Raw genomic sequence first — 13,851 nt, 5'->3', positions numbered from 1 at the left:
CTGAAAGCTGTGGTATATCAGACCGTATACAAAACATTTATTTTTACTGCTCTAATTATTTTGGTAACCAGTTCGTAATAGCAATAAGGCATCTCAGGGGTTTGTGGTATATGGCACTTAGCCGTGGTTTAGTGGCTATATACCACACCCCCTCAGGTCTTATTGCTTAATTCTAATGCCTAATTCTATGACTTTAACAGTCTTGTAGTTGGTAACCACAATTAACTTTTCAAATATGTTTCAAATATCACTGAAGGCATCTTTTAGCACCTTGATTGAAAAGGGTGCATATATGGTAAATACTGTATGTAGGCTATGTTTATTGCCTGAAGACGTGTAGGCCTATATTGTTATTCATGCATTTTTGTATGGTGATTGACCATTTGGGTATAATTATGGGCAACATTTTTTGGAACTTTTTTGTTGCCACCCATGAGATTAAATGTCATTCCTGTTCACCTGTTATGTTGTACTATTATCAAATGTTAAGGTTGAACAGTTTAGTAGCTTCAATGAGGGTTACAAAAGTGTGTGAATACCTTGTAGGCCTATGCAAATAGTTAAGGAAGAAATATATTTACTAACTTAACATGATGAACAGGAATGAAATTTACTCATGGGTGGCCAAAAATACATATCTAAAAGCCATACCACTAATAGGCCAACTCTCCTGAAAATAACCTAAGGATTACATTAAAAAGACCCAGCAGCTGCGTCAACCCAGGATGAAAGTGAAATAAACTAACCAAATGGTTAAATTAATCCATGAATAACATGTTGAGTTATTCACGCAACCCAACTGGCCAGGTCAAAATAACCAAGCGTGTGTTCTGTCCAATATTGTCCCAGTGCTGGGTTACATTATATAGTGTAACATTAAGGGAGCCTAAAGATAAATAATCCACTTTTTTAGAGATAAATATTTTAATCTTTTTTTTTTAAAGGTGCAATATGCTGAAATTGCTTCACCATTTCCTAGTTGCAAAAATTTGAATAGTTTGCCTAATTTCATTTTATGTAACAAAACAAAACATCTACTTTATAGTGTAGAGAATCATTGTACAATCTAAACAATTGTGAAATATATTTTCAATAAACACAAATATTGTATTTTCAACTGTTTGAAGCTGGTGTACAAAACCGGAAGTAAAAGACGCAAAAATGAAAATTAAGCAAGGGACCCATAGAAATAGTGCACATACAACAGATCTACCTCTTCTTAGAATTGCTATCAATGGAAATGACAGATCTATAACTCACATTTCTATGTGAATTTGGTTAGGTCAACCAAAAAGTTACATATTGCAGCTTTAATAAAGCAGTCAAAATTAAGGTACATTTTAATAAAGTGAGCAACTAAACATTTTTCAATTCTAGACGTTTATGTCCCTTCATAGCTTGTTTGCCTAACCATGACCATCATCCACATAGCTATCCCACTCAGAACAGATGTCAATTCAACGTCTATTTTCATTGATATGAAGTGAAAACAACGTTGATTCAACCAGTGTGTACCCAGTGGGATTTTTCTTTTTTACAAACTTTGTTTTCTTGTGTCAGCAATTAGACATTTTACTTATCATTGAGGCTGTTATTTACATACCCTTCAAAAATAATGAATCCTGCATTAATCAGCAATTAATTGACACTTAATATTCTTTCACATAAGGTAAAGTTGCCCCAAATTACCCTAATATCTGTGTCTGCCTCCACACACTGCAACATCCACCACAATGGCCCCACAGATTGAGAGAGAGGTGTCACATTTGATTTGCATTGAGGCTGTTGTTTGCATATCTTTAAAAGTAATTAACCCTGCATTAATCAGCAATTAATTAACACTTAAGATGAAATGTAAGATAAACAATTTGCTGTGACCCATATAGATCAAGCCATATCTATCAATACTCTCCTAGCAGTTCGGAGACACCCTTCATTGATCCATGATTGGCTGCTGAATGGGAAGATTAGGAATAGGAAACCTTTTATAGACTCTTATGCATTTCATTGCAATTGCAGTAAAATGAAATCAGGTCTAGGTAGGAAAGTATGGCAACATTTAATCAGTGTTTTATAAGGGCCCATTTACTGTTCAGCACATGTGCCAAAATGATTTCTTCCTTTTTTGTCAGATAGGCATAGATGGAAGACTAAACCTGATAAATATTCAATTGCCTATGATTAATGTAGAGCATAATCATGCTCAGTAGAAACCCAAGTGTGTCATTCATTTGGATAAAGCTCAAAATAACAATTCATTCATAGGCCTACTATAAAAATAATGCAAGATTAAGGGCATGTATTTAAATCTCCCAGCCTGAGCTTCCCCCAAGATTTTCAGGCAGCGAGAGGAGGGCAGCAGACTGGCGATAAAATACTTAAAGTGCTTTTCAACAGATTGTATGTTTGTTTTTAGAAAGGAGAAGGAGGAGTTTCGAGACGACGGAGTCTCAAGGAGCCACATTGTGTTTAGTGAACTTGGCGAATTGACCAGTAGGGAGAGACAGTGAGAGATCCTGGCACAGCGACAGGGTATTTTCTGTTGGAGGGACTGTATGCATGGGAGGGAGTAGCAGCCTCAGTACCAGGCGGTGATCTCAGATCGGAGCGGAGAGTGGATAGGGGAGGCTGCTACATGCTGCTGCCGCTGCCGCCTTTGTTGTAAGCAGGGAACGTTTGGTTTCACCACTACATCCAGACTGCAGCAGACATACGGATATTTATCACGCATTGAAAGGGAAAATACAAAACAAACGGCATTTCAATGTACTTATACGAGGGCAGGGGACTGCTTCTGCTCACGCTCTTGGCCGCTTTGCAGGTAATGTGTCTCCGGAACGGTTTTGTTGAGTTGCACAAGACAGTTCTAGGACTATTGCTTTCTTTCTGTGACGATGCTGGTGCTGTGATCTGTCGGGTTACGTGCCTGGTTGTCGGTTATAGCTTGCCTCCAAAAAGGCTACATGGGCATTTTTTGGATGGATGCTCGTTATAATGCAGCCAGTATTGGGAACTTGGATATGTGATGCGTCAACAAATAATGACAAGATGTAGTAAATTGATGTTGCGTGAAGATCAACCCTGGTTTGCTTGGAGCCGAAAGCTATTTGAAGGATGGGATGCTTTGCCATTTAAAAAGCTTCGCTTGTTCAAAATATGTTATTGTGTTGACTACAATGTATCACTCACTAGTACCCTATTCACTTGCTTTCGAAAATCATGAAAATAAATCTAGCCCGCATAATCTATTATAAACATAGTCTTATCTATTACGGTATAATAGACGTGGTTTATTAGTTCATATGGGCCTCAAGAAATACAATGTTTCTTCTTGAAGTATTTTTTTGTTGTTGAACTTGCTAAAATGCTATACTTGCATGTTTGTTGGCTACATTTGTAACCTTTTCACGAGACAACATGATATGGTTAGTAAGTTGCTGTTGTCTATTGATGAAGGCTATGGGTTACAAAAGCCTATTATTTCTTCCTAACGGACACGGAATGAGCCTCGAGGCAATGGCCCTTTCCGTCTTGTAATTAGGCTATCAGTGCAAACAACAGTTACGGTGCACTTATGTTGAGTTTCTCTAGGCTAGTGCAATCCAGAAACTCTGCCAGAGACAATGCTGTGTTCGTTTTTGATTTCCTAAGTACAAAATCGTCTTGACCTCAGCTGCTTATAGTGCCTCGGCAGAATGTAAAGTAGGTTACCAAAGTAGCCTAGTCCAGCCTTGTACTTATCACATTTTATAGTTCATTCTGAATATTATAGTTTCATCAAAATTATGTATCTTTTAATAAGTAATTTAGGCCTGACCTAGCCTACTTGAGTTGTAAAATAATAATTAAGGATTGTTTTCTTTAAATTGCCAAAATGTTTAAATAATTAAAGCTCTAATATGAGAGACAGTCTAATGAAATGTAGGCCCATGTATTCATTTAAAAAACGAACTATGCTGTTCTATGCATGGTGGTGTGCCCTGTCAATTGATGATGTAGTGTGCTAGAAAGCCAGGCATACACCTCCCCCCGCCCCTCCCCCAGCATATTCGATTTCAATTCCACTGATTAAGAATGGCAAGTGGCACGGATACTCCCAATACTTGTTTTCCGTGGAACTCTTCTCGTTTCACATTCTTTTGTTGTCCGGCCCGGCCCTTCTAAATAAATAGTATTAAGTGTATTTGGGGATGTGGGGTCATATGCTCGTTTTATTTTGTTTTGGATCATTTTTGATCAATTTGATGCCCATGATGTGGTAGGCTAGTAATAGATTATGTGTTATGTTGTAATAGACTACTTACGCTTGATGAGATAAGTGTCAAACTCTAGGTCTATCTAATATCTAATTTGTGTTAAATTGAATTTGTTACATGAATGTTTGTATTTTGTTTTGGAAATAAGATAGATAAAAATAAATAAAGTGATAGATAATCATTTATTATGTAACAAATGGCAGAAAAATGACTTATCGGATTCAACATCAGACTGTTGTGATTAAATCAGAGATAGAGTTGGGTGAGATGAAGAGGGATGATGATGGGGAGGCGATGAAGATGGATGACGATGGGGGAGATGAAGAGGGGGCGATGAAGAGGGATGATGATGGGGGCGATGAAGAGGGATGATGATGGGGGAGATGAAGAGGGATGATGATGGGGAGATGAAGAGGGATGATGATAGGGGAGATGAAGAGGGATGATGATGGGGGAGATGAAGAGGGATGATGATGGGGGAGATGAAGAGGGATGATGATGGGGGAGATGAAGAGGGATGATGATAGGGGGAGATGAAGAGGGATGATGATGGGGGAGATGAAGAGGGATGATGATGGGCGAGATGAAGAGGGATGATGATGATAGGGAAAGATGAAGAGGGATGATGATGATAGGGGGAGATGAAGAGGGATGATGATGGGGGAGATGAAGAGGGATGATGATGGGGCGATGAAGAGGGATGATGATAGGGGAGATAAAGAGGGATGATGATTTAGTGTTTTGTTTTAGTAGACACAGGAAATCACACACAAAGCTTTGCTTTCACCCCTACAGTTTAGTAGGAGTGTTAGGAGTTGTAGCCTAGCTCTACTGTTCCTGAACTTCAAAGCATCCCGTTTACTCAGATCAGAGTAGTGATAAGGGGGACCAGCCAGCAGTGAGCCATAGACCCAACATAGAGCCATAACCACGGCCTGGGCCTGAGTCTGGGCCCCTCTATCTCCTCAAAGAGATTAATGGGGCCTGTTCTTGCCTAGCCATGCTCCTTGGCTAATGGTTAACCCTTTTGGCCTCATTATCCTAATTGCAGTCCTTGCTATAAAAACAACAGGTGCATTTGTATGACTGTGGAGGGAGATAGAGTGGAGGGTTCAGAACGAGACCAGGAGTTTTTGGGGTAGTCGAAAGTGCATTTTGGAAGGGTGATTTCTGATTCTGAATCATTCTAACCCCTCCCCCCTCCTACCCCCCTCAGATTGCAACGGAGGGCAGGGGCACCCCTCCTCTGTGTCGGCCGGGCTTCACTGAAGATATGTACGTTGCAGAGGTTCCAGAGAGTGCAGATAAAGGACAGGCCCTTTTCAATGGTAAGTCCTGGTTTGAATATATATTTTTTCCATTACACTCTTCACTGCCTGTTTGTAGTATGTTTGTGCACATGTGCTTAAGTGTGTGTGTGTGTGTGTGTGTGTGTGTGTGTGTGTGTGTGTGTGTGTGTGTGTGTGTGTGTGTGTGTGTGTGTGTGTGTGTGTGTGTACTGTGTTTCATTCAACACATGTATGATGTTGAGTGCGGTGGTGGGTAACAACAAACATCAAACATATTTAAACAATTAGCGTTGCTGTTATGTGGGCCTAAAACCCCATGTTGTTTGGCTTGTAAACAATGAAATGTCAATCTGGATAAATGTAGCCCTACTTCTAATAATTTGCTTACACAGGCCATTTTTGAACAACAGAGTTCAATAATTTTCTCTCTCCAATCTTAGCACAGTGTCGCTGAAAAACCAATGCATAAACAGCAGGACAATGTGTTCCAGCTTACTTGCTTTTAAAAATAGTTTTAGAGCTCTGAATTTAAAGAAATAAAAAAATGTAAAACATTTGAAATTAGATTACTTAGTACAGTACCCCTCATAGAAAATGCATAAACTTGAAGTCATGGAAAGTTTCAAAGATGGAGACTCACTGCAATTTTCTTCTGAATAGGAAATGAAAAACCAAACCTCTCTACTTGTTTTGAAATGGAACCATGGCAGTTGTAATTCAAAAAGTGAACACATTGGATGCACTTGGGTGCACATTGGGTGCAAAGCACAGTCATGGAATGGAAATGTTACTTATATCTTCTATGTCTGTTTCTGTATGTCTAACACCATTCATTATTACACATAAGCTAACCCAAGTGGCACGCAGATCAATTGGTCAAAGCTTTTATATGTTGTGTACTAATCTCTGATATATGCAATAATTATTATGCAAGTGAATGATTATGTTGCTTTCACAGTCATTAAATCATTATTTCTGCCATGTTAGCCTTAAACATAGGTTCAAGGAAATGTGTAAAACTTGCAAGTACAGTTGAAGTCAGAAGTTTACATATATTTAGGTTGGAGTCATTAAAACTCGTTTTTCAACCACTCCACAAATTTCTTGTTCACAAACTATAGTTTTGGCAAGTCGGTTAGGACATCTACTTTGTAAATGACACAAGTAATTTTTCCAACAATTGTTTACAGACAGATTACTTCACTTATAAATCACTGTATCACAATTCCAGAGGGTCAGAAGTTTACATACACTAAGTTGACTGTGCCTTTAAACAGATTGGAAAATTCCTGAAGATGATGTCATGGCTTTAGAAGCTTCTGATAGGCTAATTGACATAATTTGAGTCAATTGGAGGTGTACCTGTGTATGTATTTTTGGAGAAATGTCCTCTGGTCTGATGAAAAAAAAATAGAACTGTTTGGCCATAATGACCATCATTATGTTTAGAGGAAAAAGGAGGAGGCTTGCAAGCCGAAGAACACCATCCTAACCATGAAGCACGGGGATGGCAGAATCATGTTGTGGGGGTGCTTTGCTGCAGGAGGGACTGGTGCACTTCACAAAATAGATGGCATCATGAGGAAGGAAAATTATGTGGATATATGGAAGCAACATCTCAAGACATCAGTCAGGAAGTTAAAGCTTGGTCGCAAATGGGTCTTCCAAATTGACAATAACCCCAAGCATACTTCCAAAGTTGTGGCAAAATGGCTTAAGGACAACAAAGCCAAGGTATTGGAGTGGCCATCACAAAGCCCTGACCTCAATCCTATAGACAATGTGTGGGCAGAACTGAAAAAGCATGTGCGAGCAAGGAGGCCTACAAACCTGACTCAGTTACACCAGCTCTGTCAAGCTTGTGGAAGGCTACCTGAAACGTTTGACCCAAGTTAAACAATTTAAAGGTAATGCTACCAAACACTAACTGGGTGTATGTAAACTTCTCACCCACTGGGAATGTGACTAAAGAAATAAAAGCAGAAATAAATCGTTCTCTCTACTATTATTCTGACATTTCACATTCTGAAAATGAAGTGGTGATCCTAACTGGCCTAAGACAGGGAATTTTTACTAGGATTAAATGTCAGGAATTGTGAAAAACTGAGTTTAAATGTATTTGGCTAAGGTGTATGTAATCTTCTGACTTCAACTGTACATAGCAGAAACATAAAGGAAAGAAGTGGTCAGTGGCCATGCTGTTTTATAATCCCAACCCCTCTCAATGGCTGTCATTTCCTTTCAACACAGCTTCAGTATCAAAGTTGTGTTTGTACAGTATCTGCTCTGTTGGAAATACAACATTGAAAAGCACAGCTTGCTACATCTGACTATGCTTTTATCTGTTTCATTTGTATCTGTTTCATTTTGCTTCTATACCATATCCCTCAGAAAAACAAGACAAAATCAATGTAATGTTTTGTTTTTAATTATTATAACGATACTGACCCGCAGCATGATTGGAAACAGTAATTACAATGTATCTTGGAAAACATGACCAATTAATTGCTTATTTGCGGTTAACTATTCCCAAAGTAAAAGTGCTGCCACACAAACAAATATCACACGATTACAGTCACCAATAGCACCTCTGAACAGTGCTGAGACTGAAGTCGTCAGCATTCTTCAGTTCGGCTGGTGCCTAGCAAGACGAACCATACAAGTGTGCTCGCATACTGCCTTAATTTTTTGGGGAAAGAAGTGGCAATAGTGCTGTTTGTCCATTTTGAGATGCCGTAGCCAGCATACACTTCCTCATAATAGTCAGAATTAATCTAAGATATCTCAAGAAATATTTCATTAATTTTGATGTTTTTGCCGGGGAGATCTTAGTTGCTCAATTTTGCATCTGACTGAGATGTTTGGTGCAGTATTTCTCAAGTGAAAAAATGTGCACAAGGACGAGTCGTTTCTTGTTGAATGACAACAGGCACTTAATTGAAGAATCCCTACTGTTGACCAATCACAGACGAGAGTGCATAGACTTCGACTACCGACTTCGACTTGCCTCTGAAAAAATGTAGTCTGCCCAAACAGTCGACAAAACCCTTGCCAAGGTCCAAAACAAACAAAACATCACAAAATGACGTCATAATATATGCACAAACTGTTCAGAACTGTTTCGGCTGAGAAGCATGCGGACCAGTGGAGGCTGGTGGGAGGAGCTATAGAAGGACGGGTTTATTGTAATGGCTGGAATGGGATAAACGAAACGGAGTCAAACGTGGTTTCTATATGTTTGCTACCGTTCCATTTATTCCATTCCAGCCATTACAATGAGCCCGTCCTGCTATAGCTCCTCCCACCAGCCTCCTCTGATGCGGACGCCTTGAGAGTGACTGCCGATAATAAAAGAAGAATATACCACCAATGTGCCACCCCAGGGATTTGGGCCTTGAGGTCATCTGAACCAGAAAACAGCTCCAGTAGCATTGGATTTCACAGTGTGTTCTAAGAAGTCACAGTCAGCTGAGAGTGTGAGTCAGAAGAGACTGAAGGAGAGAGAAGGAGAGAAGGAGAAGGAGAGAAGAGCGAGAGATAAAAAGAGAGAGAGAGAAAAGGGAAAGAAGGAGAGCGAGAGGGGAAAGAGAGTAATGGAGTGGTGGTTGGAATGGAAAGAGAGAGCTTTCACTGGCCCTTCCTTATACCTGCTCTACAGCTTCAGCTCAACCTCCAGTTTGATCCTCCAGGTGATGGATTCCCCTCTCAGTTGAATTGTGGATGGGCTGTGACCAGGGGTAATCAGGTTCCCTTTTGTCTGCCCCCCTTCACCCCTCCCCTCACCGTCCTCTCTCCTTTTCTCTTTCTTTACCCTCCCTCACCTCCTCTCTCCTCTGCTCTTTCTTTTCCCTCCCTTCACCTAGCCCTCAGCCCTCTATGGGGAGAGAGGTTCTCTGACAGGGAGAGAGAGAGGCACAGCACCCCTATGTCATTGTAATGCGTTGGCCTGGAGCTGGGGCTGCATGGGGCTCAGTAGCGTGGGATGATGCTAATGAAAGCTCCAGTCGCTAATGAAAGGCTCCTGTGGCATGTTTTGAAAGACAAAGCTCCCACGGTGTGGAGGGAGTGTTAAACCCCCCCTCCTGTTTTCTAACTCCACTTTCACCATGCTGCTTGTGAATATTGTTTTTACCAGGAGGCAGGGAAACAGGGGCTTTTTGAGAGGCTCCTAGCCACAAGAGGTGTAGTGTGGAGACTAACGCCATGACACCTTTGTGTTTTTTTCTTGCTGTGAGAATGTCTGCCTCCTGTGCATTTAATTACTTTTCTTAATTGCACCCTTAGGCCCTAAATAATGAATGAATGAGGACTGACTGAATCTAGTTGCAGTCATTCTCCTCAACCATACCTGAGTATTCATGCTCATTGTAACAGAAAATCCTTCCTTGTTATATCAGAAATAATCTAGCAGCTTCCTTGTAATATGCATGGACCTGTCCTCCTTTAGAAAAGCTATTAGCGAGTGTTGTTATACTAGGCTCTCTCTGTAGAGCTGGAATAGATTCCTTCTTCCAAGTTGGGAAAGAGGATCGTTGTGAATATGACTGTAACCCTATCAGTATACCGTACTAGGTAACGGTAATACGATCTCTTTGTTCTTGCGGTAGCTGACCCTGTGGTGAGTGGAGACAATAGGAGAAGACGTTACAGCCGACCCTACTGTCTCTGAAGGTGATTCATTTCAGTAATTGATTATCAGATTACACACCCTGAGTAGATCTGGGAGAACATCAGCATTCACATGCAAATTTTTGGAATGAATAACAAAACCCAAAGTTTTCTAGGCCCAAGACACATTTGGCTCTGCTTGGGTATTCTCTATAATGGCAATTCCTCCACAATAAGCAGAAGTAATTGTTTAATTATAAAGATGTAATTATTTGTTAGGTGATGCAGATCCAGAGATTAACTATTGGTTGGCCCTGGCGAACGCTCCATCAGTTTTCACTGGAATTGTTCAGGTGGCTCTGAACAAAGTTCATTAGCAGGGCAGTGGAGGGGAAAGTGAGGGAGGACAATTATTTTGCTACGAGGCCTCCTCTCCTATGTATCCGATGATGTGGAAAAGAGGATTTTAGCTCTTTGTTTGTGAACGTAAAGCCCACAGGCTCAGGCGGTTTCCCACTGTCGGCCCCAGGGGCCTCTCGTGACCTTGTCTTTAAGCATCCCTATTTGTTTAGGGCTGGCTGATACCGAGTCCCTGAGTGGAGGCCTATATATCTACTCCCACTCACTACACTCATCACCATTCACTACCACAGCTTAGCTAACACTGTGTCACCACCAGTGAATGTTCCTATAGAAAGGACATTTTAACATTCATGTTGTGTTCGTTTCCTGTTTGATCAAAATGACCCATCTGATGAAATCAGCAGGTAAAATGGCCGGTAAGGCTGGCGATGGTAGTGTGGACTGGGTCTTGGGGCTGCTGGTTAATGGGTTAATGGAGAATTGGATATAGAGAGCTGACATGTATTGTCCTGCCTTTCAGACTAGGAGGCTTTTTAAGCAGGATTGTAAAGTGAGTCAGTAACAGTAGCATTATTCAGCAGAGGCTTTCCTCTCCAAAACTGGGTTAATGAAAAAGCCCAAAAGCCTAATTGAACTTAATACATACTCCTCTCAGTAGCAGCCACCCTGCCTCCCCAACCCCCCACCACCTACTTTCAATCTTTTTCTTTATTCCACACTCCCCAAGCTCTTAAATTTCAGATGTTTTTGCCAATTAAGTGTGCTGGGCTGATGGAAGGCAACTGTGGTTATAGTCTTCAACCTCAGTTCAAGTGCTTTTAACGCCAGTGCGTCGACCGTGTCCACTGAGCTGTCTGTATCTGGCTCCACTGACTGGGGGTTCAAACCCTGAGCCGGCCTGGGGAGACACAGTTGGCCAATTTCACTATATGGTTTAAACAAGCAGAGAGAGAGAGAGAGAACACACACACACACACACACACACACTCACACTTTGGGTGTACAACATCGGCTCTTTTTTTCTGTCTAATGAAATGTACGGTATACTGGATGGAAAGACCTGGGCATAAGAAATCACAACACTTTCTATGATTTTTTTTAGTGTAGTTACCTTTCCCTGCTCTGTTTGATTAATACAAACCTCTTGAACCCACAGAGAATCAGACCCTTTTGACAAAAATAAAATATTCGGAGAAAAATAAATAATACAAGTTTTTTCTGTCTTTTGATGTTTTCTGGGGGTTGGGGGGGTGTGTGGTGTTGGTATGGTTCTCTGCACTTTGTCAAGGCTCCTGATGACCCCTGGTATAGAGTACAGCTGGGGCAGCTCTCAGAAGTGCTTGAGAGGCCCGTGTGTTTGGTGAGACGTGATCCTGGTCGACTCCGTCCTGTAAATTGGGGCCGGTGCTCTGCAACCGACTCAACCTCTTACAGCTCCAGGAAGGAGGAGGTGATGCTTCTGTGTGTGTGTGTTTGTGTGTGTGGAGGGGGTGGTGGCATGGCATTCTGGTGAACTCACCGTGAATGGAGAGGCCAGCCAATGGAGGTTGTGACCCTCACCGGGGTGGCCCCATGTGCACGACACCTCTCAGGGCACGCTGTCCTGACTTGCCAAAATGAACATCTATCATTGGAAAAAGGAGAGGCGGAGAGGTGGAGCGTTCAGAGGGAGCACCGGTCGGTTGGATCTCTATGGATGTTTCCACCATCCTCCATACGATACATGACAAATGGTAATGAATTAACGTGACTATCACAGCGAAGTCAAAGGCATCTGCATTAGTTATGAGAGGCTGCCTGCGAAACACTGGAACACTAAGGGAATGTGATTCTCTTCTAATTGATGAACGCCCAATAGGCCCCCATAACTATATAATAAATTATAACAAAGATACACAAGTTCAGGGGATGGGATTATCAGAAAACACATTCCTTTTGTAAATAATGTGTATCTAAGGGTTAGCCTGAGTCAGTGTCATGGCACAGCACATCATGGTCATAGATAAGACAATGTGTAATAACCTCGTCCAATGAAGGCTCTCACTGGCTACCTTGCTGCAGAGGAGGTTGTGTAGCAAAGCACTGTCTGAAGCATTGATGTCTGTGCCAATCCTGAATTATTCAATAGTCAAACAAGGCTGCCTTAATATTCTAATCCCTTGGTGAGATGAGAACCATAAATACAGAAGAGCCATCATCCTTCAGTCAGATGCGAAGAGGAGAGGAACAGGGGCTAGGAACAGCAGGACAACCAGCCCTTTATTTATTTTTTCATTACAAGGATTGCATGTTACACAAGTTCCTCCAGCTCTGTTTTTTAAAGTCCGACATCAAGTGCAACCCCACGACCGCACCTCTCTCCCCATCTCATTTGATGGGGGTTCTAAATTCCAATCCCCCGCTTCCCTTGTTTTAAGCCGATGCAGCACTTCTCTCTGGGTGATCCTGTTTGCAGCACCAGTCCATTGCTCTCCTTCTCATTCCCACCTTCTCAGTTTTTCCCCCACCAAGCGGATCAATAGATCCAGGGTCTTTGTTTGGCCTGATCAATATGTTGTAATGAAGGCTGTGCTCCAATTCCCAGCTAAAGTATGGCTGCCTGACGGCTTTTGGAAGAATCAGCTTTATTTTTTATTGTTATGAGAACCTATACATTTTCATCACCTGCCCGTCTGTGTTGGTTTTGCCCCATGCCACGCCACCATGGCCTAGATAACCGCCACATATTGTGTCGGTTGATTGGATCTCAGTGGTATACAGTTCCTTCAGAAAGTATTCATACCCCTTGACTTATTCTACATTTTGTTGAGTTACAGCCTGAATTCAAAATGGAATAAATTGATTTTTACACACAATACCCCATAATGACAAAGTGAAATCATGTTTTTGCAGAAATATCTCATTTACATAAGTATTCACACCCATGAGTCAATACATGGCAGCGATTACAGCTGAGTCTTGCTGATTAAATCTCTAAGAGCATTGCACACCTGGATTGTACAATATTTGACCATTATTATTTTCAAAATTCTTCAAGCTCTCTCAAACTGGTGGTTGATAATTGCTAGACAACCATTTCAAGTCTATAGATTTTCAAGCAGATTTAGGTAAAAACTGTAACTCGGCCACTCGGGAACATTCACTGTCTTCTGGTAAGCAACTCCAGTGTAGATTCGTCCTTGTGTTTTAGGTTATTGTCCTGCTGTCAGCTACAAGTGTCTGGTGGAAAGCAGACTGATTCAGTTTTTCCTCTAGGATTTTGCCTGTGCTTAGCTCCATTCCGTTTATTTTTTATCCTGAAGAACTCCCCAGTCTTTAACGATTACAAGCATACC

The 13,851-nt window shown here is 41.3% G+C and overlaps 1 protein-coding gene across 1 annotated transcript in view; it reads left to right on the top strand.

The window, feature by feature from the left end:
* The first annotated feature begins 2,528 nt into the window (after nucleotides 1–2,528).
* Nucleotides 2,529–13,851, top strand: part of LOC106569171 (cadherin-2) — a 112,957-nt gene continuing 101,634 nt past the window's right edge. The window contains exons 1-2 of the mRNA XM_014140224.2: nucleotides 2,529–2,821; nucleotides 5,473–5,584. Coding sequence (XP_013995699.1) covers nucleotides 2,765–2,821; nucleotides 5,473–5,584 — 169 coding nt within the window. The 5' untranslated portion in view covers nucleotides 2,529–2,764. The remainder of the gene's footprint in view (nucleotides 2,822–5,472; nucleotides 5,585–13,851) is intronic.

The sequence above is a fragment of the Salmo salar genome, chromosome ssa14, assembly GCF_905237065.1.
Source record: "Salmo salar chromosome ssa14, Ssal_v3.1, whole genome shotgun sequence".
Classification (NCBI taxonomy): Eukaryota; Metazoa; Chordata; class Actinopteri; order Salmoniformes; family Salmonidae; genus Salmo; species Salmo salar.
The sequence above is the reverse complement of the archived record's forward strand: the minus strand, read 5'-3'. Positions and strand labels throughout refer to the sequence as shown.